At 43.2% G+C, this 26,350-nt stretch overlaps 1 protein-coding gene across 3 annotated transcripts in view; it reads left to right on the top strand.

Annotated features, from left to right (window-relative positions):
- The window catches only part of PTPRB (protein tyrosine phosphatase receptor type B), a 115,203-nt gene that overhangs the window by 69,209 nt on the left and 19,644 nt on the right, over positions 1-26,350 (top strand). For all 3 annotated transcript variants that reach the window (XM_060656980.3, XM_060656979.2, XM_060656982.2), the window contains 8 exons: positions 1,763-2,032; positions 6,018-6,281; positions 7,905-8,168; positions 8,912-9,193; positions 13,902-14,180; positions 14,708-14,857; positions 17,224-17,467; positions 23,445-23,551. In XM_060656980.3, coding sequence (XP_060512963.2) covers positions 1,763-2,032; positions 6,018-6,281; positions 7,905-8,168; positions 8,912-9,193; positions 13,902-14,180; positions 14,708-14,857; positions 17,224-17,467; positions 23,445-23,551 — 1,860 coding nt within the window. The remainder of the gene's footprint in view (positions 1-1,762; positions 2,033-6,017; positions 6,282-7,904; positions 8,169-8,911; positions 9,194-13,901; positions 14,181-14,707; positions 14,858-17,223; positions 17,468-23,444; positions 23,552-26,350) is intronic.

The raw sequence follows: 26,350 nt of genomic DNA, 5'->3' as shown, positions 1-26,350 counted from the left end.
AATATTACTGTTAATATATTACTTATAAAACAAAAATAAGCTATAAGCACCTGCTATATGCCAGGCATTTAAAATTATCTCGAGTCACACTAGAAGATAGAGATCATTCTTTTCATCTTACAGATGAAAATAGGGCTCAGAAAGTTTATAGAACATTATCAAGTATATAAGTAATAAGACCAGGAGCTATAATTCAAATCTAAGTCTGTCTGGCTCCGAACCTTATACCCTCTATACTGGGATACAATAGATCTTCCATTCTCATAACCACTTGTTTAGCTGTGGGGCCTGGGCTTCTGTACTGTGCCCTACTATGTCTCTATTTCATATATGTATATCTCCAACCATATGTTAAGCACTATGCTAGAAAATGGGAATTCTGTAGCAAGATAGAGCCCCAACCTCAAGAAGCTTATGATCTAGTGAAGGAGACAGAGAAATAAAAAGGCAATTACAGCACAAGTTCTAAAATAAAAATCATAATGAGGTGTGTTAGGAGCAAACATGAAGAGTCAGAGAAGGCTTCCAGGAAAAGGTAACATCTAAATAGACACTAAGAGTCATACTGGTGACACGTATGTTGACTTGGTTCCAGCAGAAAAAAACAAAGGCCTGAAGGTGAGAGAAAGTATGGCACATTTAAGGACCTACGCACTGTGTGGTATGCTAGACTAAAGATGAACCATGTGGCCAAGTAAGTAGATGGACCAAATTTTGAAGGGCCTTGTGTGCCTTGTTAAGGTGTTTAGAATTATGGAGAGCCATTGAAGGGCCATCCACATGGGGGTGCTGTGAGAATATGTCACACATAGTGTGGGAGGCGAGGAAGCAAGGGGACTGATCACTAATGTGAGGGATGATGTTGTCCTAGGGGAGTAGTAGTGGATAGAGAAGGGAGAGAAGTGGATAGATGAAAGAGATATGAGATTTAGGACTTAGAAATTACAAGACCCATGTTTGATTATATATGTAGAAGGATCAGAGTGACAACCCACATTTCCAGCTTGGACCAAGAGAAACAAAGGACAAGAAAGAGGTTATGAGGAGGGAGCTGAGGAGTCCAATTTGGGCCTCATGAGAATTGGATGGAACATGCAGGGAGAGATGTCATTTGCAAAAATAGAAGAGAGATCTGAACTGCAAGTTTAAATTTGGGAGTCGTCACCATATGGGTAACAATTCAAACCATGGGAGTGGATGAGATCTCTTAAGATTATGTAGAATGAGAAAAAAAAATATGAGCCTAGGACAGAAAATATTATTCAAAATAATACTATTTTGCCTTTCACATCAGGAGCCATAGTAAAAAAAAAAAATCATTATATGCTACTGCTTAGGTGAAGGCTCAGAGCTTTGACTTGAGTTAATCTTGGGAATGAGAGTCTAAACATAATTCAGCCGTCCAAACTATATTCACTGAATGTAAATGTGTTCAGCATCTTCCACTTTCTAGATACATAAATATGAATCACTGCATATTTATCAGTGTCACTTTCACTAATTTTTCTACTTGTTTGACTTCAAGATCCTGTCTTAATTCAGCGAAAAGAATGGAGACCCAAAGCAGGTGTACAGATAATTCAGGCCAAGAAGTGCTCTCTCCTAAGGGCACACACAGGGAGTGTAGGTGCAACACAAGTGAACTGGTAGCATCGTCTTCTACCCACAGTTCATTTAGGACAGTTTTTCTCCATTGGTTTCTCAGCCGGTTTACCCTAAGTGAGGGAACCTGATGGCCATTGCTTCTCTTCTTTCTTTGCAGTTCCAGCATCTGTCCAGGGAATAGTTGCAAACAACGCATACAGCAGTCATTCCTTAACCGTAAGTTGGCAAAAGGCTGTTGGTGTGGCAGAAAGATACGAGATCCTGCTTCTAAATGAAAATGGGATCCTTCTGAGTAACACGTCAGAGCCAGCCTCCACCACGCAGCACAAATTTGAAGACCTAACACCGGGAACAAAGTACAAGATTCGGATCTTAACTGTCAGTGGAGGTCTCTTCAGCAAAGAAGCCCAAACTGAAGGCCGAACAGGTAATCCGCATGGCTTGTTTCATACCAGATCTCTCCCTGTGTGCTATTCCTTCAGAACCGAAGGGTCGGAGAGATGAAGCAACACGGGGAGATGATGTCTGTTTCTTGACACAGTGGGAACATTCACCATGATTTACCACTTCCCTGTCAGCCAGCCTCTCCGCACAGGTTTCAGCCTACCCCACGCCAGTTCAGATACAGTGTTAAAACCTACTGCCTGCCGCTGCAATAAGTTACCGCCAACTTGGCGGCTTAAAGCAACATAGATTTTTTATCTTGTAGCTCTGGGGGTCAGAAACTGAAAGTGGGTCTAATGGGGCTAAAATTAAGGCATCGGGTATCAGCAGGGCTGTGTTTCTCCTGGAGACTTTAGGGGAGAAGCTCTCCTTGGCCTCTTCAGCTTCTAGAGGCCACTCAGATTCCCTGGCTCATGTCCTCCTTCCAACAATGGCATTGTTCCAACCTCGGTGTATGTCACCATATCTCTTTCTTTACTCTTCTGCGTCCCTCCTCCATATTTTAAGGACTCTTGTGAGTCACCACCTGGACAATCCAAGATAAGCTCCCTGCCTCAAGATGTTTAACTTAATCACAGGTATACAGTCCCCTTTGCCGCATAAGATAACATGTTCACAGGTTCTGGGGATTTGGACATGGACATCTTGGGGGGTCATTATTCAGACAACAACACTGGTCTAATTGATTACTTATGAAGGAGCTAGATATGAAAGGGGGGGTGATGCTGACAGAGATGAAAAGATGAATTAAGCATGCTTTGTCCCGGAAGAGCTGGCTGACTGGTGGGATAGACAGACACATAGACAAAGGATGACAATACTTTGTGATATTTGTGATGACAATACTTGTGATAAGGATTATATAGAAGAAAGGAATGTCCAATACCAAGAGGAGCATGGAGGACAGGTAGAATTGGGAGGTCCTCGTAAAACTGACGTTTCAGTACTGTCATGAAGGATGAAACAATTCTGCGTGTGGAGAGAAGGTAAAAGGACACCATGTACAGACAGACTGTCCTGTGCCAAGACAGGGAGGTGTGAGAAGGAGCAGTGAGAAGCAATGGATGGATGAGGTGTGGGTGGCATGATGGAGAGGAGAGGCTGGAAAGGCAGATTAGGGCCAGATTAGAGAGCGCCTGGCACGTCTTCCTCAGGGGGTTATTTTTCATCTTATAAGCAGTGAGGAGACAATACAGGTTTTTCAGCCAGACAGTGAGTGCTTTGTAATAAAAATTTGTACCTTAAAGAAGATAAATCAGATGGCAGTGGGGGATAGATAGGTTGAATGGAGAAGAGACTCATTCATTGATTCATTTGTCATTGAGCACCAACTATGTGCTAGGCACCTTTCTAAATGCTGGCTACCCAGAAGTGACTAAAACAAACCCTGGTGGTCATGAAGCTTACATTGTAGTAGGAAAGAAAGGCAGTAAACAAAATAAATAAGTAAAAATATAGTAGATTAGATGGTGGTGAATCCCAAAAAGTAAAACAGGAAAGTGGGATTAACAAGTGTTAGAGGCTTGCAATTTAAAAATTTTTTAATGTCTATTTATTTTTGAGAGAGAGAGAGTGTGTGTGCGAGCAGGGGAGAGGCAGAGAGAGAGGGAGGGAGACACAGAATCCAAAGCAGGCTCCAGGCTGTGAGCTGTCAGCACAGAGCCTGACGTAGGGCTCGAACCCACAAACCGTGAGATCATGACCTGAGCCGAAGTCCGACGCTTAACCAACCGAGCCACCCAGGCGCCCCGAGGCTTACAATTCTAGATAGCACAGTCCTCACAGGTTTTGTTGAGAAGGTGATATTTGAATAAAAGTCTGAAAGAAATGAGAAAAAGGGTTATGCAGGCGTTTGGGGGAAGAATATCCCTAAGCAGAGCAAAGAGCTAAGGCAAAGATCCTGAAGCAGGAGTGTGTCTGGCCTGTTGGACCAGTAAAGAGGCCAGAATAGTTGGAGCGGAGTGAGTGAGAACAAAGTGGGGTGATGTGGTCTGAAAGGTAACTGGGGTCATAAGATGACTGCAGTTATAGAAATGATAAGGGTCAAAAGCTGAACTAACACAGGGGCCCTGGTGAAGAAAAGTAGATACAGTCAAGAAATACTTCTTCATTAGATAAGATGGCTACTTGGTGTCCGAGTAGAATACAGGAGGAGGAACAGAAAATTCCAGAACTTCTACCTGGGGTATCTGGAAGAAGATGATGCCATTAATTGAGATAAGAGGAACGGGGGAGCAGTGTCAAGGAGAAAGAGACAGGATTCAGTTTTGTACTGAGTTTGAGATGTCTGAATGGCTTGCAGTGAGAGATGATCATCAGTAATAGAAAATATGGCCCAAGCTCAGAAAAGTGAGCTGGAGATAAATATTTGGACAAAAATTCTAATTAAATACATGCCTTAGTCTGTTCAGACTGCTATAACAAAAATACCACAAATTGGGTGGCTTAAACCACAAACATGTATTTTTCACAATTCTCAAGGCTGGAAGTCCAAGATCAAGGCACCAGCAGATTTGATGTGTGGTAGGGTCCCATTTTCTGGTTCATAGATGGCATTTTCTTGTTGTGTCCTCACATGGTAGAAGGACGAGAGAGCTCTCTGGGGTCTCTTTTATAAGGGCACTGATCCCATTCATGAGGACTCCACTCTCATGACCTAATCACCTCCCAATAACCGCAGCCCCTGGTACCATCACTTTGGCGGTTAGGTTCCAACATAAGAATTTGAGGTGGAGGGGACATAAACATTTAGTCATAGCAATCCATGAAGTGAATGAGGTTGGTTGTTTAGCCAATGTTATGGAGTAGGAAGGGGACAGAGGATGGAATGATGGGAAACATCAACTTTCAGGGATCTGGCACAGGGAGAGGGAGAAAATAAAACAGGAAGTGTTTAGACTGGAGGGAGAAGAACCCAGAAGAGACTGAGGCAGGTGTTCTGTTTCCACTGGCATCCGTGGAATTAGGCAGCACCTGTGCGAACAGTTTGGAAGCAGGTCATTTCTGGTGGCTCTTGATCATTTTGCCAACAGGTACCACTGAAGACCGAAAGGGTCGTAAAATCCCAATGTAAATAATTTTTAAGACTGCTTTTTTAAGTTTATTTTTTTATTTTGAGAGAGAGAGAGAGCCTGCCAGTGCAGAGCCCCGTGCGGGACTCGATCCCATGAACCGTGAGGTCATGACCTAAGCCGGATGCTTAATAACTGAGCCATCCAGGTGCCCCATTACTATTTGTTTAATGGTTTTGGCTTTTCCTCTTGCATCTCTTTCCCATATCCCCGACTCAAATCTCCTCCTTCTGTCTGCTTTTCTCTTTCTTTCCCACTTCTCTTCCCTCCCCGCTGCCCTTACTTCCGTTTGCCATTCCTTAGCTTTCAAATGGCATTCAGAGATAGTTTTTTATTTTTTATCTAGCTCTTATTATTAGAAAAACATTTAGCCTTGGGGCACCCAGATGGCTCAATTGGGCATCCTACTCTTAGTTTCAGTTCAGGTCATAATCCCAGGATTGTAGGATTGAGCCCCACGTAGATTATCTCTCCCTCTCTTTCTGCCCCTCTCTCCTATTTGTGCTCTCTCTCTCTCTCTCTTTCTCTCTCTCTCTCTCAAATAAAATTTAAAAAGAAAGAAAGAAAAACATTTAGTCACACAGGTCAGATTAACATTTATTTTATATCCAAAAAACATATTTGTAGATAATTTCCCAGTTACTGGTTTTTCTTTGTTCTCTTGTGCTTTTGTTTTGTCGTTGTTGTTGTTGTTGTTGTTTGAATTGACAGTTTCAACATCAGTAATGCACAAAATTCAGTCTTCTTAGTTTTGGGGTCCCCATGAAGTCAATATTTTCTGAAGGCCGAGACCATGTGTTTGAAGCTGCTGTGGAGTGTATCCACCTGGGCGTCAGGCCTGGGCTGTGTCAAGGGGGTACTAAAACTCGGTCTCACCCTCTCGCTCAACTTTTCCAGTCCCAGCAGCTGTCACCAATCTGAGGATCGTAGAGAACTCCACCAGACATCTGACCTTAAGCTGGACCACCTCAGAAGGGGAACTCAACGGGTACAACATTTTTCTGTATAACCCAGATGGAACGCTTCAGGAGAGAGCTCAAGTCAACCCACGAATCCAGAGTATCTCTTTCCAGAACCTGCTGCAAGGCCGAATGTACAAAATGGTGATAGTAACTCACAGTGGGGAGCTGTCTAATGAGTCTTTCATATTCGGTAGAACAGGTAAGGCCCAGACCCAAGCAGGAATGTATTGTGGGGAAATTGTCTCAGTATTCACTGGCTTTTCCTTGTTTTGTCCTTAGTTCCCTCTTCCAGCCATGGTCTAGCTTTATATGAACTTTGTGACCTTCAGGCTTTTTTATCCGAAATCAGGCATTTGATTACATATCAGAATTGCCTTTGCACTGGCTTCTGCTCTGTTGCCACCACTCGTTGACCTCATAGGGTTTGGTGGAAAAATGATTCTGGCTTCTCTGTTTGCCACCAAACTGCCACAAGAGGGTTGTAACCCACTGTGGTTTGATTCAAGCTGTGCCTTTCAGCTTTCTACAGGACACGCGTGGAGTGGAGGGCAGGTCCGGAGAAGGGCCAACTACAAAAAGGACCAAGCAATGTCCACTGTGAGACAGAAACATGGCACTGGATGAAATGCACACAAAGCATTGCAGGAAAAGGAGAGAAAGAGACATCTCTCTGGGCTGCAAATAAGAAACTGAATCCACTCGTTTTCCATAATTTGAGGCCATTATTTTATTTTCCCGTTCAGTTTTTTTTTTTTTTTTTCTCATCTGACAATAGTTTTTGAGTGCTTTGTATGCTGGGCATGGGGCTCACTGCTGGAATCTGTGAACAGCACAGATGAGGCCCCTGACTATAGAGCTCTCATTGGCAGAGAGGAAGCAGGGCCAGACAGCAGATTTTTAAGGGACATGACTTGGGAATGCCTTGAAGTCTGTGAAGGAAATAAACAGTATGTTGTGACAGAGTGACTTGGCAGGACAAGAAACGACTTTAGACAGAGAAAGCATTTCAGGTGAGCCTTGTAGGTGAGGGAAGTGTATCCCAGGCACCCAACAGAAGTTCTCAGCGTGTTTTTGGGAGGGAATGAAATGAGCAACAGATATGGATACACCTAGACCCTGAATAGAATTGCCTCGATGTTACTGTTTCTAGGACAGTCTGCCCTCTGCACATCTTCTCTTATGTGCTCATTAATGTCTAAAGTTCCTTTAGACATCAAGAGACAGCAGTCTTCACTCCCAGAGAATAACGAAGCTTAAATACCCACGGGACAGGTGCCAGTGTGACTAAGTTACATAGTGGTAGACGTGACTGTTAACACCCTTTTCCCAAGTGAGGATCTACCAATATAGATTTGGGTAAGAAAACGAATGAGGGAACTGAGAACCTACAAGAGAGCGGAGAGGAAGCAGAGAGACCCAGGGGAGGATGTTATGGGATAAGGGGCCTGGGTGTGATGGGCCAGCCTGGAAAGGGCTGGCACCTTTTGTGAATATATTCAAGGCCATTCATAAGGTAAGTTATGAACTGTTTGACGAGTTTTAATTAATCATTTCTGAAGATTTCATTTCAGATGTTTATCAGGCTATGTGTGGTGAGCATATGGAAGCCACCACCTGTGCTGGTTTGTTTTTATTTTCGTTTGTACCACATCTCTAGACCACATGCCCCTCTACGTAAGTGCCCTGAAATGCAGGCAAGATCTGACTCTGCAATGGGTACCACTCACCCATATGCCCAACATAGCTCGTATTCTCACCTGTAGGCCAAGTGCTTTTGCTTGTAACTCCTCTGTCCTTAGTAAAGGTTTTCACTGTGTTTAAGTCCCAGCTTCTGTGAGTAACCTCCGGGGATCCAATCGGAACATGACAGACAGTCTCTGGTTCAGCTGGAGTCCAGCCTCTGGGGACTTCGATTTTTATGAGCTGATTCTGTACAACCCCAATGGCACGAAGAAGGAAAACTGGAAAGACAAGAACCTGACAGAGTGGCGTTTCCATGGCCTCATTCCTGGAAGGAAGTACACGCTGTGTGTGGTAACTCACAGCGGGGACCTCAGGAACAAGCTCATGGGGGAGAGCAGAACAGGTAAGGAGCTCTGTTGCCAAAGGCCAACTATTGGTTGGAAGTAGCTTCTAAAGACACATTTGAGTTATGGTTTTAATAAGAAGAAAGAAAATCAATAATGGAGTGCCTCGTGCTAGCTCTTGGGAAGGCACTATGCTACAATGGATAAAGGAAGCAGACCTTAACCACTGTTCCTACAAGATCTAGGAAAAGGGTCTAGGTCCTTAACTTAGCTCTGCCACTTACCTATGTGAAGCTGGGAAGGTCATTGAACATCTCGAAGTCTCAGTCTTCTTATCCGTAAAATGGGGATAATCATATACGTCATCATTGCATTGCTATTGGCAATGCTTCCTAAATTTTTTATCTCCCGGGCATACATAGATAACATTAATCTGTACACCACCCTGGGATCAATGAACAGAGCTATCTGCAACTGGGCATAATTGTGGATTGTAGCCCTCACACCTCAAAATCTAATGGAACCAATACCTTTGCACACTTGTAACCCATTCAGGGCGCACCCATGCTCCACAGCACCTTGGTAAGGAATCTCTCCTTAGGAAAATTAAATAAGATGCACGTAAAACACTTGAGGACTGCAACTGACACATAGTAAACACTATAGATAGAAGCTTCTATTATATTTTCATATTATTGCTTCCTACAAAGCACCTTAAGGTACATCTGATGTCACCCAGCTCTCGTCTATGCTATGGCATAGACATGTTTATGTGATTTTTTTCATGTTCTCCTACATGCAGCCCCAAGTCCTCCCAGTCTTATCTCATTTGCTGATGTTACAAACACATCCTTGGCCATCACCTGGAAGGGGCCACCAGACTGGACAGACTACGATGACTTTGAGCTACAGTGGTTCCCCAGAGATGCCATCACGGTCTTCAACCCCTACAGCAATAGAAAATCGGAAGGACGCATTGTGTATGGTCTTCGTCCAGGGAGATCCTATCAGTTTAGTGTCAAGACTATCAGCGGTGATTCCTGGAAAACCTATAGCAAACCAGTATCTGGATCCGTGAGGACAAGTATGGCATGTTTTACTACTCTTGGTTCTCAGATGGAGTGAGGGGGAAGTATGTGTTGCGACTTCTTACTCCAGCGAGGCTTGGTTTAAATCCACATTTTTACTTGGGGTTGGTTAGATTTGAATTCAGGCATAAGTCTGTATAGACGTCTTCATTCCTTCAACATTAACAACAATGGGCAGTAAAGAGGTTGTCTCTGCCCTCATGGAGCTTGAGTGGGAAGTGTGACGAAGTAAGTATTTGGCTCTGTAGAAACCCATGGTAGGGGCATCTGAGCCAATACAAGAGAGCTTCCTGGAAGAAGAAACTTCCAAATCAAAGCCTAAAGAACTCACCAGGTGGATATGGGGAACGAAGTGGAGAATATTCTAGATAGACAGAATAAAATATTCCAAGACCAGGCAGGAGAGAGGAACAGAAGAGGTTAGTTGGCCAGAGCATAAAAGGTGAGGATTAAGAGAATCAGGTCATAAAATGTCTTGTGAACCACAGCAGTGATTTCAACTTTCTCCTCAATCAGTTGGAGCCACCAAGGGATTTGCAGCCAAGATCTCGTAATCAAATTTGCACTATAAGAAGTCACTCTGGGTACAGTGTAGAGAATGGATTGAAAGGGGCAAACTAGAAACAGAGGGGTCAGCTAGGACATATCGCTGTAAATCCTAAAGATAAAAATACTTTGGCAATGAAATATATATCAGTTCCTTCCCAAAGGCACTTTGTAATAGGTACAGCAAATCTCAAAGAACAAACGTTTTCAGTATAGAAACCTCAATCCACATATTTATTTTTCAGTAATACCTATATATGTCATTTCTACAACCAGATCAGATAGTGGTTATTTATAAAAATAAATAGTTGAAAATTATAAACTTAAGCAAGTAGTTGTTTCATCTATTCAACAAACATTAATCTTATAATAATTATAACTTGTACTCCATAGTGTATCCAAAGAGCAGTTTGGGATTAAATAGTTGGATGTCAAGAGAAATTTGTGAAAAAGAACTTAAGAGTTTTAATTTACAGCGAGCTCAGGATGGGTTTTCAGTGGCTTACCGTGGGCTGTATAACCAAAACAGGTGCTCAGGTAAGAACTCAGTAGAGGCTGGACTGATTAAATGGCTTCTGGAATACTGTATTCTGTCCTGGGTGCTGGGATTTAAGAGTGGCATTTACGAAATGGAGCATGCCTACAAGGAGAGCCGCTGGCGAGAAGAGGGACTCAGTGCTGTGTTTTATGGGGAAGGGCTGATAGAACTTTAAGGATTGCATTAGTTAGGACTGGGTTTGGTTGTAACAGAAAACCCATCATAATAGAGGGTTAAGCAACAGAGAAGTTGATCATTCCCACGTGGAATCATTCCACTACTCCGTTTCTCACACATCTGCTCCAGCCACGATGAACAATCTGCAAGCCCTGATCTTCCACCTTCCCCCCCTGGGTGCCTGGGTTCATGCATTTCTCTGCCTGAAACACCCCTTTCCCAATTCTCAGCGAGGTGTCCTCTCTGCCAGAAAACCTTTGCCAACTCCTGCCCACCACCGACTCTGAGAAGTTGTCTGGTGCTCCACCCACCGCCTTCTTTCTCCATTTCTTCTGGTACATTCTCCTTGCCAACTCGTATTATGGCTATTTTGTACTCCTCTACCTTCCTAGAGGTTAGGGCTAATGCCTTATTCACTTCTGAACTGTTCACAGTCTCTAGAAGAGCACCTTGCCCATAGCAGGTACTAATTTCTTAGTGAATAGGGATGTGACCTGAGGCCTTAGAAGGCATGTGGGATTTAGGGGCAGAAAGGAGGAGGGAGAAAGAACTGAGGAAAGAGGTTGAAGCAAATTTCTATATTATTCTTTGAGCAAATTATTAGAATTATGGATCAGGCAGGATATTTTTAAAGACTTTCTCTAAGGCTGAACAGAGAAGATGTCTTGATTTCCAGCTGTGATTAGTCTGAAGGAGTTCAAAAGATTAAGAAGCAGTTAATGTTTGAAAAGACACAATTACTGAGGCACCTGGGTGGCTCAGTCAGTTAAACTTCCATCTTCGGCTCAGGTCATCATCTCTCGGTTCTTGAGTTCAAGCCCCACATCGGGCTGTCTGCTGTCAGCACAGAGCCTATTTTGTATCTTCTGTCCCCCTCTGTCTGAGCTCCTCTCTCACTCTCTCTCTCTCAAAAATAAATAGAAACATTTTTAAAAGACACAATTATTGCTTGCCTCAAAGGCCAATTCCTGTATCCTGAAAAATCTTCAGATTGATTTTTTTTCTAAATCATTCTTATCTAAACTGTTATGACTTAGCTGATATTTTAGACCTTGATATGTAATAGAAATTCATTCAGTGGCACAAAGATACTGAGTATTTCAAAGTCATGATTGTTAAGGAGAGTCCTATAACGAAGGAGGAGGTGTCAGGAGAAGGTGGGTTGAATACCAAATCAGAGCAACAGGTGCTTCTCTGTGAGGGATTGATTACTAGGTCTACACATAGTTCCTAGTCGCTCATCTGTGATCTGTTCTGCAAGCAGGGCTTAGAGCTTTCTGCTGTGCAGGCACACAAGGCCTGCGTCTGGAGGGACCCTATGCTTGGTCTCATTTTCTGTTGTCACCATCTTGAAATCTTAATAATATTTTGAACATGGGGCATTGCATTTGCATTTGGCACTGGACCTTGAAAGTTACGTAGCCAGTCCTACCTACAGGGTGTATGAACCAATATACAATTTTAATTTGGGGAGGAAGGGCAGGTGGAGAAAAGAGAAAAGGATTACATTTATAACAGGGACTATGAAAATCCAACAATGAAATGGAAGAGGGTTTTTTTTTTTTTTCTATTTGGTGTCCTAAAGGTCAAACATAAGTGTCTTTAGCCTTATTTTTTCAATCCCTCCCCTCATCATGCAGTGCTCTTGTGAGTCTTTTTGATGCTTTGATGCCACTGATTAGTGCTGTCTGAAAATTGTTACTGTATTTTCTGCTGGGATCAATAAAACAATGGGCAGGCTTTTTCAAATGAATTTTGTCAAGACTTTTGACTCCTGGAATGAAATAGGGTGGTCTAGACCCAGATTTTCAAGAATTTCCTCAGAAATTCCAGGGGACAAGGGGCAAGGTAAGGAAAGTCTTAGGGAGGTCACCCCAGCAGAGCACCCCTGACCACCAAGGCACGCTTAAAGCACAGGACCAGCGACCCTCTGATTTAACATGTCAGGGAACTGAGACCTTTTTTTTTTTTAAATATATTTTTTAATGTTTATTTATTTTTGAGAGAGAGACAGAGACAGAGCACAAGAGGGGGAGGGGCAGAGAGAGGGAGACACAGAATCCGAAGCAGGCTCCAGGCTCTGAGCTGTCAGCACAGAGCCTGATGTGGGGCTCAAACTCACGAACCTGAGATCATGACTTGATCCGAAGTCGGACGCTTAACCAACTGAGCCACCCAGGCACACCGGCCTTTTCTTTTTTCTTTTTTTAATTTTTTTTATTTTTTATTTAAAAAAAATTTTTTTTAACGTTTATTTTTGAGACAGGGAGAGACAGAGCATGAACGGGGGAGGGTCAGAGAGAGAGAGGGAGACACAGAATCTGAAACAGGCTCCAGGCTCTGAGCTGTCAGCACAGAGCCCGACGCAGGGCTTGAACTCATGGACCGCGAGATCATGACCTGAGCCGAAGCCGGATGCCTAACCGACTGAGCCACCCAGGCGCCCCCGGCCTTTTCTTTTTTAAATGGCTCAGCTGCTAATATTAAAATTCAAAAACTACTTATCCAAATCGTACAGTGTAGCTTCCTAGGATGTAGTTAGAGATGTAGGCATGCAGCTGGTTGGGAAAGCCTATAGAGTTTGGTTATTAATGTGCACGGTCAGGTCACATAAGTGCCTTTCTGTCCAACTGTATCTCTTACTCCTTGTGGTGTCATTCACAACAACTAATGAGATCAGCTGCCTTTCACTGGGTCCCTACTGGGTCTGGCACTCTGTTGGGCAGAAGAAAATGAACGACCATAAGCATAGCAGGTGGAGGAGCGTGGTGTACATGGGGAGCCAGAAGCAGTTTCGGTGCCTGGAACATGTGTGTGAGCAGGAAAGGCAAAAGTGGAAGAGGGGGACAGAGCCAGGGCCTAGGGGGTTAACAAGTAAGCAATGCCGTTTCTTAATTTTCTCGTAACAGCTAGTATTTACTGAGCGATTACTCTGCCAACCACCATTTTCTAGGTGGCTGTGCCTGGTTCTACTCCCTGAACCATCACAGTGATCACAGGATCGAGGTACTCTTGGTCTCCCCACTTTACAAATGGGACACAGACACCTTACGTAACTTGCCTAAGAAGTCACAGCTGATAAACAGAATTTGAATTCTGGCAGGCCAAGCTGCATTTTTAATCTTTTGGCTATTCAGCCCCACCTTTGATCTGACTCTGCCCCTTAATTTTAGTGCCCCCACTAAACTTAGTTGTGTATTTGTGTTTCTGATCACTTTGGCACCTGGTGATTTTCTAAAGGGACAGCGTTTTAATTTTTAATGTTTCGCAGAGTGTGAAATTCCTTGGGAGATCCATAATAATTTTTTTTCTTGAAAAACAATCCAAGTAAATTTTGAGAATTATTTATTTAGACCTCAGAGCAAGTAGGGCCCAGAGGAGCTGGAAGAAAAAAATACGTCTCACAGAGTTGTAAGAAGTGTCTCCTCCTTTCTCTCCTTTAGAGCCAGATAAGATACAAAACCTGCATTGCAGGCCTCAGAACTCCACAGCCATCGCCTGTTCTTGGATCCCTCCTGATTCTGACTTTGATGGGTATAGCATTGAATGTCGGAAAATGGACACTCAAGAAGTTGAATTTTCCAGAAAGCTGGAGAAAGAAAAATCTCTGCTCAACATCATGATGCTGGTGCCCCATAAGAGGTACCTGGTGTCCATCAAGGTGCAGTCGGCTGGCATGACCAGCGAGGTGGTTGAAGACAGCACTATCACAATGATAGACCGTAAGTGTTTCTGGACGCATGCGCTGAGTGAACACCTTGTTGTACCGCACCCATCACTGCCACTCACTTGCATGCAGGTCGCTTCCACATGAGCAGGCCTTGTTGTCACTTGGAAAAGAGAACCTAGAAGCCTTCAGGGAATGGAGACATTTCTCTGTGTCTGGCAGCAAACAAGTTAAATGATCTTAAGGTACTTGAATGAGTTAGCCTTTAAATACGTCACTTTGCCTGATAGAGTTAGAGCTATAATGGAGCTTTTAAGCACTTTGGTGCTATGACTTCAGGAAATCCTGCTGAGGTGCTGCCTCTTTCATTAGGTTTAACGTGCCACTGGCACATCACTTCCTCTGCCTGCTTTCCTCTAGGAGAGGAGGAGGTTTTCTGGATCACAAGCTTTCCACACAGACATACACACGCGCGCGCGCACACACTGAGGTCGGTGCGTGGAGAACTTCGTTTCACTGATTGTTGTTATATGGAAAAGCAGAGTTGTGACTCCCCTGGGTTCCTTCTCCATCCTTTTTCAGGGCCCCCTCCTCCACCTCCACATATCCGTGTGAATAAAAAGGATGTGCTAATTAGCAAATCTTCCATCAACTTCACTTTCAACTGCAGCTGGTTCAGCGACACCAATGGAGCTGTGAAATACTTCACAGTGGTAGTGAGAGAGGCTGATGGTAAGTGATCACGGATTATCTGCTAGCAGTAGGACACGGGGACTGCTTTCTCAAAGGTCACCGTGGAGGCTCTTTCTGTGACACGTTTGGAAGAGTGGAAAACTTAAATCTTTATATAATTCTGTCCCCTCTCTGCTGGATGCTGGGAGATGTAACAAAAACTTTGAACAATAAAGCCTATTATTCACTGGGTTTAATTATTAAAAGGGTGGCTGATAATCATAGCAACCACAGCAGTAAGTACAAATAACTATCATTTATGGAGCCTTTCCTATGTGCCAGCACTGCTGGAAGTGCATTGCAGGGATTGACCTACACAGCCTTCTTCACACTCATTCAATGCTGTTCACTACTTGTTTTGTTCGGCCATTAAGCGGCAATATGCTTCAATGCCTTCCCCGCCCCAATCGCAAATACCTCAAGGAACCACACCCTTCCAAACCACTCACCAATTCACAAAGAAATATTCAAGAGCCGAAAAGAGGGAAAAGATGATCATGAAAAGCATCCTTCCTTTCTCCACTGAATTGCCAGCAGTATATTCCATTTTCTAGTCTATGAAGTCATTCAAAGTCTACCTAATTTCTATAGGCTAATAGTTACGACAACGTTCCATAGGGCCTCAAGTACGATTTTTAGAGTTTATCACGCCAGCATTTGTCAAACCACCTACAGGAGTGTCGTATTTGCCACCGAGGGCTTGTGCACTATTTCCCCAAAACGGATGTTTGTGTCTGGAGTGGTGTGGTATCTTTTACACGTCTTCTGTTTTTTCAGAATTGTTTAAAAGGTTGCATATGAGTTTCTTAAGCATCTCTATTTCAACACATTTGTGGACAATGAGAAACTTTAAAGCTGACAAGTGCTGGAGCAGCTCCTAGGCTAAATAGTGCTTTAGCTCACCGGGTGTCTAACAGTCTATGTGCTTTGACATGTAATTTAATTGTACTAAAGTTGGTTGTGCGTAACTAATTAAATAATTTCAACGGCCAGTGGTGCATCCCAGATTTCCTTACATCTCATAGTTGGAGATAAATCAGTAAACTGTGGAGAGATTTTAGATTTAATGAAGATGTAGTGAAGGTGATGTTTTACTACATGAATGTAAGGCAGTGACCAAAAAGAAGCCATAACCCAGAAGGCAGCCTTGTGTTCTCAGGCCATGTGGGTTTTGATTATTGATGTCCATGGAGCTGGGCTGTGCTTCCCTGGTGATCTAAGATAACAGTCCATCTCATGTAAATGTCATTCATAGCATATATGTTCATCTTAAAGGCAACATTCCTTTTCTTTTTTTCTTTTTTAATTTTTTTTAACATTTATTAATTTTTGAGAGACAGAGAGGGACAGAGCATGAGCAGGGGAGGGGTGCAGAGAGAAAGGGAGACACAGAATTGAAGCAGTCTCCAGGCTCCAAGATGTCAGCACAGAGCCCGACACGGGCCTCGAACTCATGAACCAGGAGACCATGACCTGAGCCGAAGTCGTCCACTTAGCTGATTGAGCCACCCAGGCGCCCCGGCATTCCTTTCAGTTACTGCCAACAAGATAATATTTCCAAGACCCACTCATTTTGAGCAAATTTTACTAAACAAGAGTCCGGGATGTGGTGAACCCCCACAATACCGCTCCTTGCGATGCATCGTAAATGGTATCCTATCTCTATAATATTTATCTTCCTAATTATGCTTTCCTCCAGCCAACACAAAAACGAGTTTGCAGTGCCAAAACACACAGCAGGCTGGGTGGACAGAGAAGAGTTCTGGGAAGCGTTCCGCACTAGGGGCCAAATTCGAGCCAGGATTAAACTGTACTCAAGATAACAGAGAGCTGTACACGGAGCAATTATCTGACAGGGTGTGGCCCGAGGAGTGTGCCTTTGGGTGACTGCTCTGGACTTGAACTTGATTTCTCTTATCTCTTCCCTATTTCCTAGGTCATAGGGATTTCCTTATTAGCTCAGCTACAATGGTCATTGGCAAGGTAGAGAGCTTGTCTAGTGGGCTGACTCACAGTGGGGAGTGTCCAACTTTCTGGTGTTCTGGAACACATTATTATCAGATGCAGTGAGTTCACCTCTCAAATACACACATTCTATTTCCTAGAAAAATGACAGGGTGTGTGCATAAATATACGTACGCGTGTGTATAAAATTTTGTATCCACACACTTTAATTTTCATTCTAGGGGAAGTGAATTAAAATTAACTTCGTTAGGAGAATTTCGCAGCCTCCTTCAAGATCAAAGAGTCTGCACTTTGGAGATGACCGGTGATGGTGGGTGAGAGGAGGCAGACGTAGAAACCTCGTTAGGAATCACTGAAGTCACGAGAAAGCCAGTGCTTCACTGTGGGTTCTCTCCCTCCAGGCAGTGATGAGCTGAAGCCAGAACAACAGCACCCTCTGCCCTCCTACCTAGAATACAGGCACAATGCCTCCATCCGAATGTATCAGACCGATTACTTTGCCAGCAAATGTGCCGAAAGTCCCGACAGCAACTCCAAGAGTTTTAACATTAAGCTTGGAGCAGAGATGGAGAGCCTGGGTGGAAAATGCGATCCCAATCAGCAAAAATTTTGTGACGGACCACTGAAGCCGCGCACTGCCTACAGGTTAGATGTATTGTTTTGCAAGAAGGGACATGCTGCACTACTGGGTCCTTAGCAGTCTGGGCATCTGATGCACTTGAGCTCCCGTAGATTAATAACCAGCACTACAACAGTGTTCTACATGTTACTGGATCATTTATAAAAGTTGAATTCCTGCCCCCGTTCACAGGTAATGTGTAAAGAAGGCCGGCCTTCGGCACTCTGCAAAAGCTCTAATTCATTATATGAAGAAGTGAAGGTTCTTAATAGATTGTTTTTTCTCCTAACTTCTTTAGTACAAATAAAACAACTTCTTTACTATTTTAATGACTGCGAAGATGTCCAAACAGAAAAATTGAGTGTAGGGAGACCCAAGAAATATGAAGTTTCATCTTCTACTTCTAGTGAGGGTTGTAATTACACATATTTATTTACCTTCTAAGGCATAAAAAGATGAAGGTGCTCTTTGGTCCAGACAGAATTCTTGAAGTCGAAGGCCCCTTAATGAATGGGAGTACCCTTTCCTCCTGCTAGGATGACAGATGAAAAGGAGCAGCTGTTTGCTTTGGCCCTAGGAAGCACTATGGCAGCCAACAGGCCCTTTCAGTCATAGGAATTGGCAGTGCCCTTGGTCTACACTGTGCTCCCCGAAAGCAAGTGTGAGCAGAAGTACACAGCATCCCAAGCCAGAGTCCTCAAGAAAAAGGGAACCTTGGCTGCCATCTTGGATAGAAGCTACAAGCATCCAAGATCAGTACTTCTGCAGAGAATGTGCTGTCTCTCTTAGGTGTTGGCAGAGCTGACATCCAGCCAGTATGGCAGCCAGTCAGGTTCTCTATGGCGGGTTGGTCAGTGTCCAGGTCTTACTGACTCTTACATATTTTGAATATCATCCCTGAGTCTCAGCAGAGACTTTCCTACATTCTCCAAAAGGAGACAATGACATGGCATCACACCTGAGAACATTCTCAGCCCCTCCCTGGAATCAACACAGGCAGGCCAACAGTTTTCCTAAACCAGAAAACTCACCTTGGGCAGGAACTCTGTGTAACTCCCTCTGCCCAGGACTCACCATAAAAATGTGATTTCCACCCTAGCCCAGGTTGGCATCTTCAGAGTAAACTCATACGATCTTACTAGTGAGGTGGGCTCATGTGGTCTTCTATTCCAGAAGAGACCATATGAGCCTACCTGAAGGAGGTGAGATCTCAGACAGAACAAAGGAGAAATGTGAGGGAGATCAGAGCCCTGGAATCCTTTAGTTCCTGTAAGAATCAAGAGATGCCTCAGCTCCTCGGTCACATGGACTCAAGGAGATTTGAACAAAAGTCTCCCAATGGCTCTATTCGATTTGTGAGTTGGAAAGTGGAGGCTGTTTTTTGTTTGTTTGCTTTCTGAAAGAGAAGGAGAGAAGATGACTGAGTCACTACTACAGTTAAGAGAGGGACAATGAGAAGCTGTAGATGGCTCATGTCTGTCCCAGAGCCTACCGCTCTCCACCACACTCCTTCCCATTCGTAACGGCTGCTGAGGGCCTGGGAGAGCCTGTACTGAGTTCACGTGCTGCCGCTTAGCTGTGTAACCTTGGAAATGGCATTTCAATTCCCAAATCCTCATTTCTCTCATCTGCAAAACAACACAGGGCTGTCCTGAGGAGGAACGTAGATGATCCATCAAACCTGGTCATGTCCCTTCTCGATTAAGGCCTTCCAGTGGTCCCCAATCACTTCTAGGAGTAAATGAAGATTCCAAAGAGGGCACATAAAGCCCTCACCTTCTCTCTCCTGCTTTGCCTCCTACCATCTGTCACAAGTACACCCTGCCTTTTGTTAACCCTTACTTGGAGTTCCTTTGACAGTGACATGCGTCTCTTATACCTCTGAGCCCTCACACATTCTTTTCACTCTATTTGGGATGCCCTCCCCTCCCTTGACTGGCTGGTGCATCCCTTCATACACTTCAGAAACCAGCTCAGCCCTCAAATTACCCCAATCAACCTGTCAACCCACACTGGGCAGTTGGCCCTAGCTCCATTTCCACAGCACCCAGACCCTTCATCACTCTAATCCTCACTTACCAGGACTTTTCAGCCCTTTGTTTGGTTACTTACCCCTTTTCACTAGACTATGAGAGCTTGTAGTCTAATAGAGACAAAACAATATGACAGATACCTGGCCCCAAAGAGGCACTCATTAAATGTTTGTGAACAAATAAGGGAATGACCCAAGTTGCTCTATCAGTACTTACACATTTCTTATTATAGCTTGATCAACTCATGCCATACTTACATGTTTTCTAGAACACAGCTTCCCTATATTTCCCCACATTTGGTTCAGTCCTGTGAAAAGCATGCCAGGCAGATAATGCTTGATAAGAGGAGGCACAGCCTTTCAAAGTATGTGGGGGAACCACACACTACGTGGTATCCTGTGTGATGGCTGCTGACCCCTAGCTTAATGCAGTCAGAATTCTACCTGTCTCAAGATGATGGTCACCATAGTGACCCTCAAAGCTATCAGGCATCTTTTTTCCAGAGATGAGAGAGAACGGGGTGGGGGTGGGGAGGGGTGGGGGGGGTGGGGGGGGTGAGGGGAAGAGGATTGAGACGAAATGGGAAATGCTAGGTTTAGCTGCTTTGCAAGTTTATTATGTCAACGAATGTAATGTTTCCCATTTGCTACTGGGTTCCTATTACTGGGTGTATAATTAACTCCATTCCATATGGGAAGAGAAAGGGCAGATCATGATGGGTGGGAGGCATTTTGGAAGTTAATAAAGTGCTGATCTGGCTTTGTTTCTATTCTAGAGTATTTTTATAATGTTTATTTATTTATTTTGAGAGCACCAGCACAAGAGAGAGAGAGGGAGACAGAATCTGAAGCGGGCTCCAGGCTCTGAGCCATCAGCACAGAGCCCGACACAGGGCTCGAACTCACGAACTGTGAGATCATGACTTGAGCCTAAGTTGGACGCTTAACTGACTCAGCCATCAAGGCTCCCCAGGCTTTGTTTCTATTCTAAATGGAATAGCAATGTGACCACGATCAGGTAGTCAGCTTCTCTTGACCTCATTTTCCCCAAATGAAAGAAATTGAAACACATGATCTCTAACTTTGTGCTATAGATTTCTGATTGTGGACACATATAAAGTTGAAGTAATTACTATCATATATCTGTTAATTAAAATAATATATGTGTATACACTGAATATATATATATACACATATGTGTATATATGTGTATATATATATATATATATATATACACACACACACACATATATATGCAATACAGAAGAGGTCTGTAAAATATAAGCAGAAATGTTGAAGGACATAAGAGAGTAAATAAATGCTGTAAAGGTTCAAAAGGCTTCTTGAAGGAGGTAACATTTTAGCTTAGCATTAACAAGTAGAGAAGGATTTGAAAATATGGAGATAGGGACAGAAGGAGATTCAACGTGGAGGGAAGAGTGGGAGTCAAAGTGCAGAGAAAGAAATACACAGATTGTTTAGAGAAGAGCAAATAGTTCAGTTTCAAATTGGGGAAAGAGCATGGAAAGGGGTAGCAGGGAAGACAAGACCAGGAAGGTAGGATCCAGATGGGTGCTAAATGCTAATGTGGTGGTGCTGTCCATTTTTGGAAAGAGTTTAAGAGCAGAGCTCCTACTGACCCATTGAATTGAAGGCAATCCTGTACTAGGTCATTGTCTCCTATCTGGGTTCCTAGAGGTTCTTATTCATCTACGTCCACATTGTATTTTGCATTTTGCAGCTAGCATTTCAGAATAGAACATGTCAAGGTTGTCACACTCAATGCTTTTAATTTACAAAGAAGGAAACCAAGGCATAAAAAACTTTAGGGGCCATTCATCTAATCAGCAACAGAGTGATAGCTGGACCTCAGAACCTCTGCTTCCTAGCCTGGGCCCTTTTTACCATCCCTCCAACAGAAGTCATTGCTGTCAAACTGAAATGAAGCCAAGAGAAAATAAGAGAAAGAAATCTGGACTAGGATTCAGAAAACACAGGGTCTGGTTTTCTTTCACTGCTGTTCTTTGTGGTCTGGAGCAAGACACAGAATCTCTCCAAACTTCAGGTTCCAAATCTCTGACGTGTTATAATAATAAGCTTCCTTGTTATATTGGAGAAGTTGGAAATGATCAGGTAGAACCATGTCTGTGAAGATTCTTCTTCACTTATAAATCACTATACAAATAGAAGAATCTCTTTTCACCGGAGAGACTCATTTCGTTTTCCAAAAGTACAATGCATTAGCAACACACACCAACTCCTCACCTTCCCACTTAACACAAGCTGACTGCTTGTTACCCGTGAGGGACATCTCACAATGCTTCCATCAACAGTCTGTTATTCCTGGAAGTACAACTTTCGGCTGGAAAGCAGCTTTTAGAGGTGGAAATTATATATGTGGTTGATCAATATCATTTTGTTCGTTTTATAAGATTGCATTTGGACTTGGGCATGAGTTAGAAGGAAGGGCAGAGGGCAGAACAATTTGCCCAGAACATTTGGGTGAAACAAATCTAGATTTATTTTAAAGGAAAAAAGAGACTTCCATTCACTTTCGTAGGATTTAAATCAACACTAGGAAAGTTTTCCCATATAAATCAAGCCTCATAGTCTCAGCCCATCTACAGTTTGAAAGAGAAAGACCTCAATAGCTGGCCTGAGGCAGTCTTCTTAACTTAGTGCAGGGATGCTCTCCTATAGCTTCTCTGAGAGCGGGTTCTCCTCCAGCCTCTGCTTAAGTGCCCTCAATGACTGAGAGCTCACTACCTGTGCAGCAGCTCATACTGTAGGTGTTACAAAGTGACTTTATATTCCCAAACTACACCTCCCTGTGACTTCAGCCTACTGGGCTTCATTCTGCCTTCCTAGAGGAAAAATAACGATGTCTGTTTCCTCTTCTAGGTAAGATTCCCTTAAATCTGAAATCAAACAACATGTCCCACAAAGTCTTTTTGCTCATTGTCCTGTTTAATCACTTCAAATGATCTCAAACCCTTTCTAAGTAAGGTACGTCCCCAGAAACTGAGTGTGGCCATCCAGACTGGCCTGGCTCACCCAGAGAATATGAGACCAAGGTTTTTTGGTGGGGACAAGAGACTTCATCCAGGCTGAGGTTACAACTTCATCTTTTAGTAGCTGCTTATTGAATTCAGGGCCAGCTAATCTCAGGCACTGTCCCACATGGACATGTGGACAGCCGCCTTAGCAGCTCTCCTGTCCAGGTGGCTGGAATAACTCCAAATGTCAGCTGGAGACTTCGAGATCAACCTCGCTGTCACTGTAAATCCAACACAGCCCGAGCAAAGCTCTTCTTCTTTCCCCAGTTGAGATGCCCGTTCCTATCAGTGATGCCATTATTCTCTCAAATGACTGAGCTCCAATCTTAGGCCCATCCTGAATTCCTCCCTTTCCTCTTTAGGCTGGGTCCCATCTGGTCTTTCTTCTCAGTGCCTTCCCCACTGTGGTTCCCTCTGCCGCAACACAGGCATGGCTGCCTCCCTGACTCTCCTCTGATTTCTGTGCACATGTCCTCTTATCCAAGAGCCCTTCACTGACGTGCTGAATAGAGCAGGTCCATATACCCATCCCCATGGCTGTTTTTCTCCCTTACTCTCCTCTTTTCTTTTTCATGGTACATATCACCATCCAGCATATTGAATTTGTATATATGTTATCTGACTTCTAACACTAGAGTATGTAGCCTCTGGATGGTACGGTCTTTGTTGTGTCCCTGGCAGTATCCCCAGATCCTAGAACAGGAACTGGCACATAGTAGAGGCTCAGTAAACATTTGACGAATAAACGAATAAATGCATGAATGAACCCAGGTCTATCTGATTCCATATTTCATATCCTACCTTGGACACATACTGACCAGGGGCCCACCTTGTTTCTCCTTGAGCACATTTTCTAGTCAGCTTTACTGTGGACAGACACTAATTTGTACTCAAATAAATCGGTTTCCCTTTCAGAATCAGCATTCGGGCTTTTACACAGCTGTTTGATGAGGACCTGAAGGAGTTCACGAAGCCCCTCTACTCAGACACATTTTTCTCTTTGCCTATCACCACCGAGTCAGGTAAGGCTAACCTCCTCATCTACCCACATAGTCTACCAACTGCTGTGTCACTTACAAGAGCCCCTAAGTCTGGTGACGTGGCTAACAGGGGAACATGTGCTTTCACTTGGAATTTAATCTCTATGTGATCATGCATGATGTGGATTAGAGAAATTGCTCGTACTTCTAAAGGGGAATGGACTGAATGCGCATTAATCTTGAAAAGAAAGTAGAAGTATCAGATTTCTTTAATTGAAAATGAAGTTTTTAAAAATATGAGTGAAAAACATTCAAATTAAGAACTTGCACAGGCCAAAATATAAGTACAAAAGGCTTTTGCTCATAGGTGAGAATGTATGTATGCAGAAACATAGAAATGCATAGAAAAAAAAGACTAGAAGGAAAACCACCAAAGTATTAACAATGAGGGGTGCCTGGCTGGCTCAGTCAGTAGAACATGCGACTTAATCTTGGGGTCGTGAGTTCAAGCCCCACGTTGGGCATAGCGTTTATGTAAAAAAAAAAAAAAAAAAAGTATATTGAGGCTCCTGGGTGGTTCAGTTGGTTAAGCGTCCGACTTAGGCTCAGGTCATGATCTCGCAGTTTATGGGTTTGAGCCCCTTGTCGGGCTCTGTGCTGACAAGCTCAAAGCCTAGAGTCTGCTTCGGATTCTGTGTCTCCTTCTCTCTCTGCCCCTCTCCCTCCCCTTCCCCCCTCCTCTCAAAAATAAACATTAAAAAAATTGTTCTTAAAGTATTAACAATGAATATCTCAAAGTAGTGGGATTATAAGATGATTTTTTTTCCTCTTTGCTTATGTTACTTTTACACCATAAAAAAATGTTAACTTAAAAAAGACTGCATAAATTTATGAAAGAAACTTCCCTAGTGTTCTAGAGGGAAAGCCTGAATAATAATAGTAGCTAATATTTACTATCACCTTGGTACATGAAATAGTTCATCCAATCTTTACTATAGCCTTTTGTGGTAGATACTGTTACCATCTCTATTTCAAAGGTGAAGACCTGTGACACCAAGAGGTTTAAGTAACTTGCCCAGGATAGTAGAAGTGGAATTCTGGCATTTTCTGCTGGAGTCCTTAACCTCTGCCCTGCATTGCCTCAGAATATTCCCAGCATGCTGCAAACAGCCTCATTTTTCAGCACCTTGTTCCCTGATACGGTCTTCTGTCCCAGCGTTTCCCTGTAGCCAGTGTTCCACAATGCTTGGTCTCAGGAAGTTCTTCTTCCTAGCTAAAACAGTCTCTCATGCTGCATGACAAAAGATGACTCAGCCTCACAAACACTCCCGTCTATTTATGCCAAATATAGGGATAATCTCCCACTTTTCAAACCAAAAAGGGATCAGAACACAGTTAAGAGGACTTAGATGTGTTTGCTTGTAATTGAAAGTTAAGTAGGGGCATTGTAAACACAATTCTTTCCTATTTGGAAACAACAAAAATTGTATGTAGTCCAGCAAAGGAAGATAGTCAACATGTATCCAAAAAAAGAATATTAACCACATTAAAAGACTGTGTTGATTTAATACATCTCGAATAGCAACATTGAACAAACAAAATCCAAGGGCTTCAAGTGCAAGTTCGAAAACAGGCTGCTCCATAGACCTAAATATAAGAGCTGAAACAACGCAACTTTTGAAAGAAAACACAGGAGTAAGAATCTGTGACCTAGGATTAAGAAATGATTTCCTAGGTCTGATAGCGATAGCACAAGCAACAGAAGGAAAAAAAAAAAAAAAAAAGATAAATAGGACTTGGTCAAAATTGAAAACTTTTGTGCTTCAAACAGGACCATGAAGCAAGTGAAAAAACAGCCCACAGAATGGGAGAAATTATTTGCAAATTAATATCTGATAAGGGTCGCACGTCCAACATATGTGAAGAACTGTTACCTTACAAGTCAAACAACAGGGGTGCTTGGTGGTTCAGTCGGTTAAGCATCCAACTCTTGATTTCATCTCAGGTCATGATCTCACACTTCATGAGATCAAGCCCTGTGTCGGGCTCTGCACTGACAGTGTGAAGCCTGCTTGGGACTCTCTGTCTCTCTGTCTCTCTCTCTCTCTCTCTCTCTCTCTCCCTCCCCCACTCGCTCCCCCCACCAAATAAATAAACATTTTTTAAAAAAGTCACACAGCAAAGGATATGAATAGATGTTTCTCCAGAGAAGATACACAAATGGCCAATAAGAACATGAGCAGATGCTCAGCATCATTAGTCATTAGGGGAAATGCCAATCGAAACCACAGTAAGACATCACTTCACACCCCCTGGAATGGCTGTGATCAAAAGACACTGACAAGTGTTAGCGAGGATATGGAGAAATTGGAACCCTCCTACATTGCTCGTGAGAATATAAAATGGTTTGGCTGCTCTGGAAAACATTTCTGCAGTTCCTCAAAATGTTAAACCTAGAGTTACCATCTACCCAAACCAGCAACTCCACTCCTAATTATGTACCCAAGAGAAATGAAAACATACGCACACACAAAAACTTGTACATGGATGTTCGAAGCAGCATTATTTATAATAACCCCCCAAATAGTGGTAACCCAAGTGTCCATCAGTGGATGAATGGCTAAACAATATGTTATATATTCCATGCAATATTATCCACCTATGAAAAGGAACGAAACATTGACCCCACGCTACAACACAGATGAACTTTGAAAACATTATGCTGAGTAAAAGAAACCAATGACAAAAGACCACCTATTTATGTTTCAGTTTATACGAAATGTCCAGAATAGGCAAATCCATGATGACAAAGTAGAGTTTTGGTTGACAGGAGCTGGGGAA

The sequence above is a fragment of the Panthera onca genome, chromosome B4 (assembly GCF_046562875.1).
Source record: "Panthera onca isolate mPanOnc1 chromosome B4, mPanOnc1 haplotype 2, whole genome shotgun sequence".
NCBI classification, from domain to species: Eukaryota; Metazoa; Chordata; class Mammalia; order Carnivora; family Felidae; genus Panthera; species Panthera onca.
Note: the sequence above shows the minus strand (reverse complement) of the source record. Positions and strands in the feature narration are given on the sequence as shown.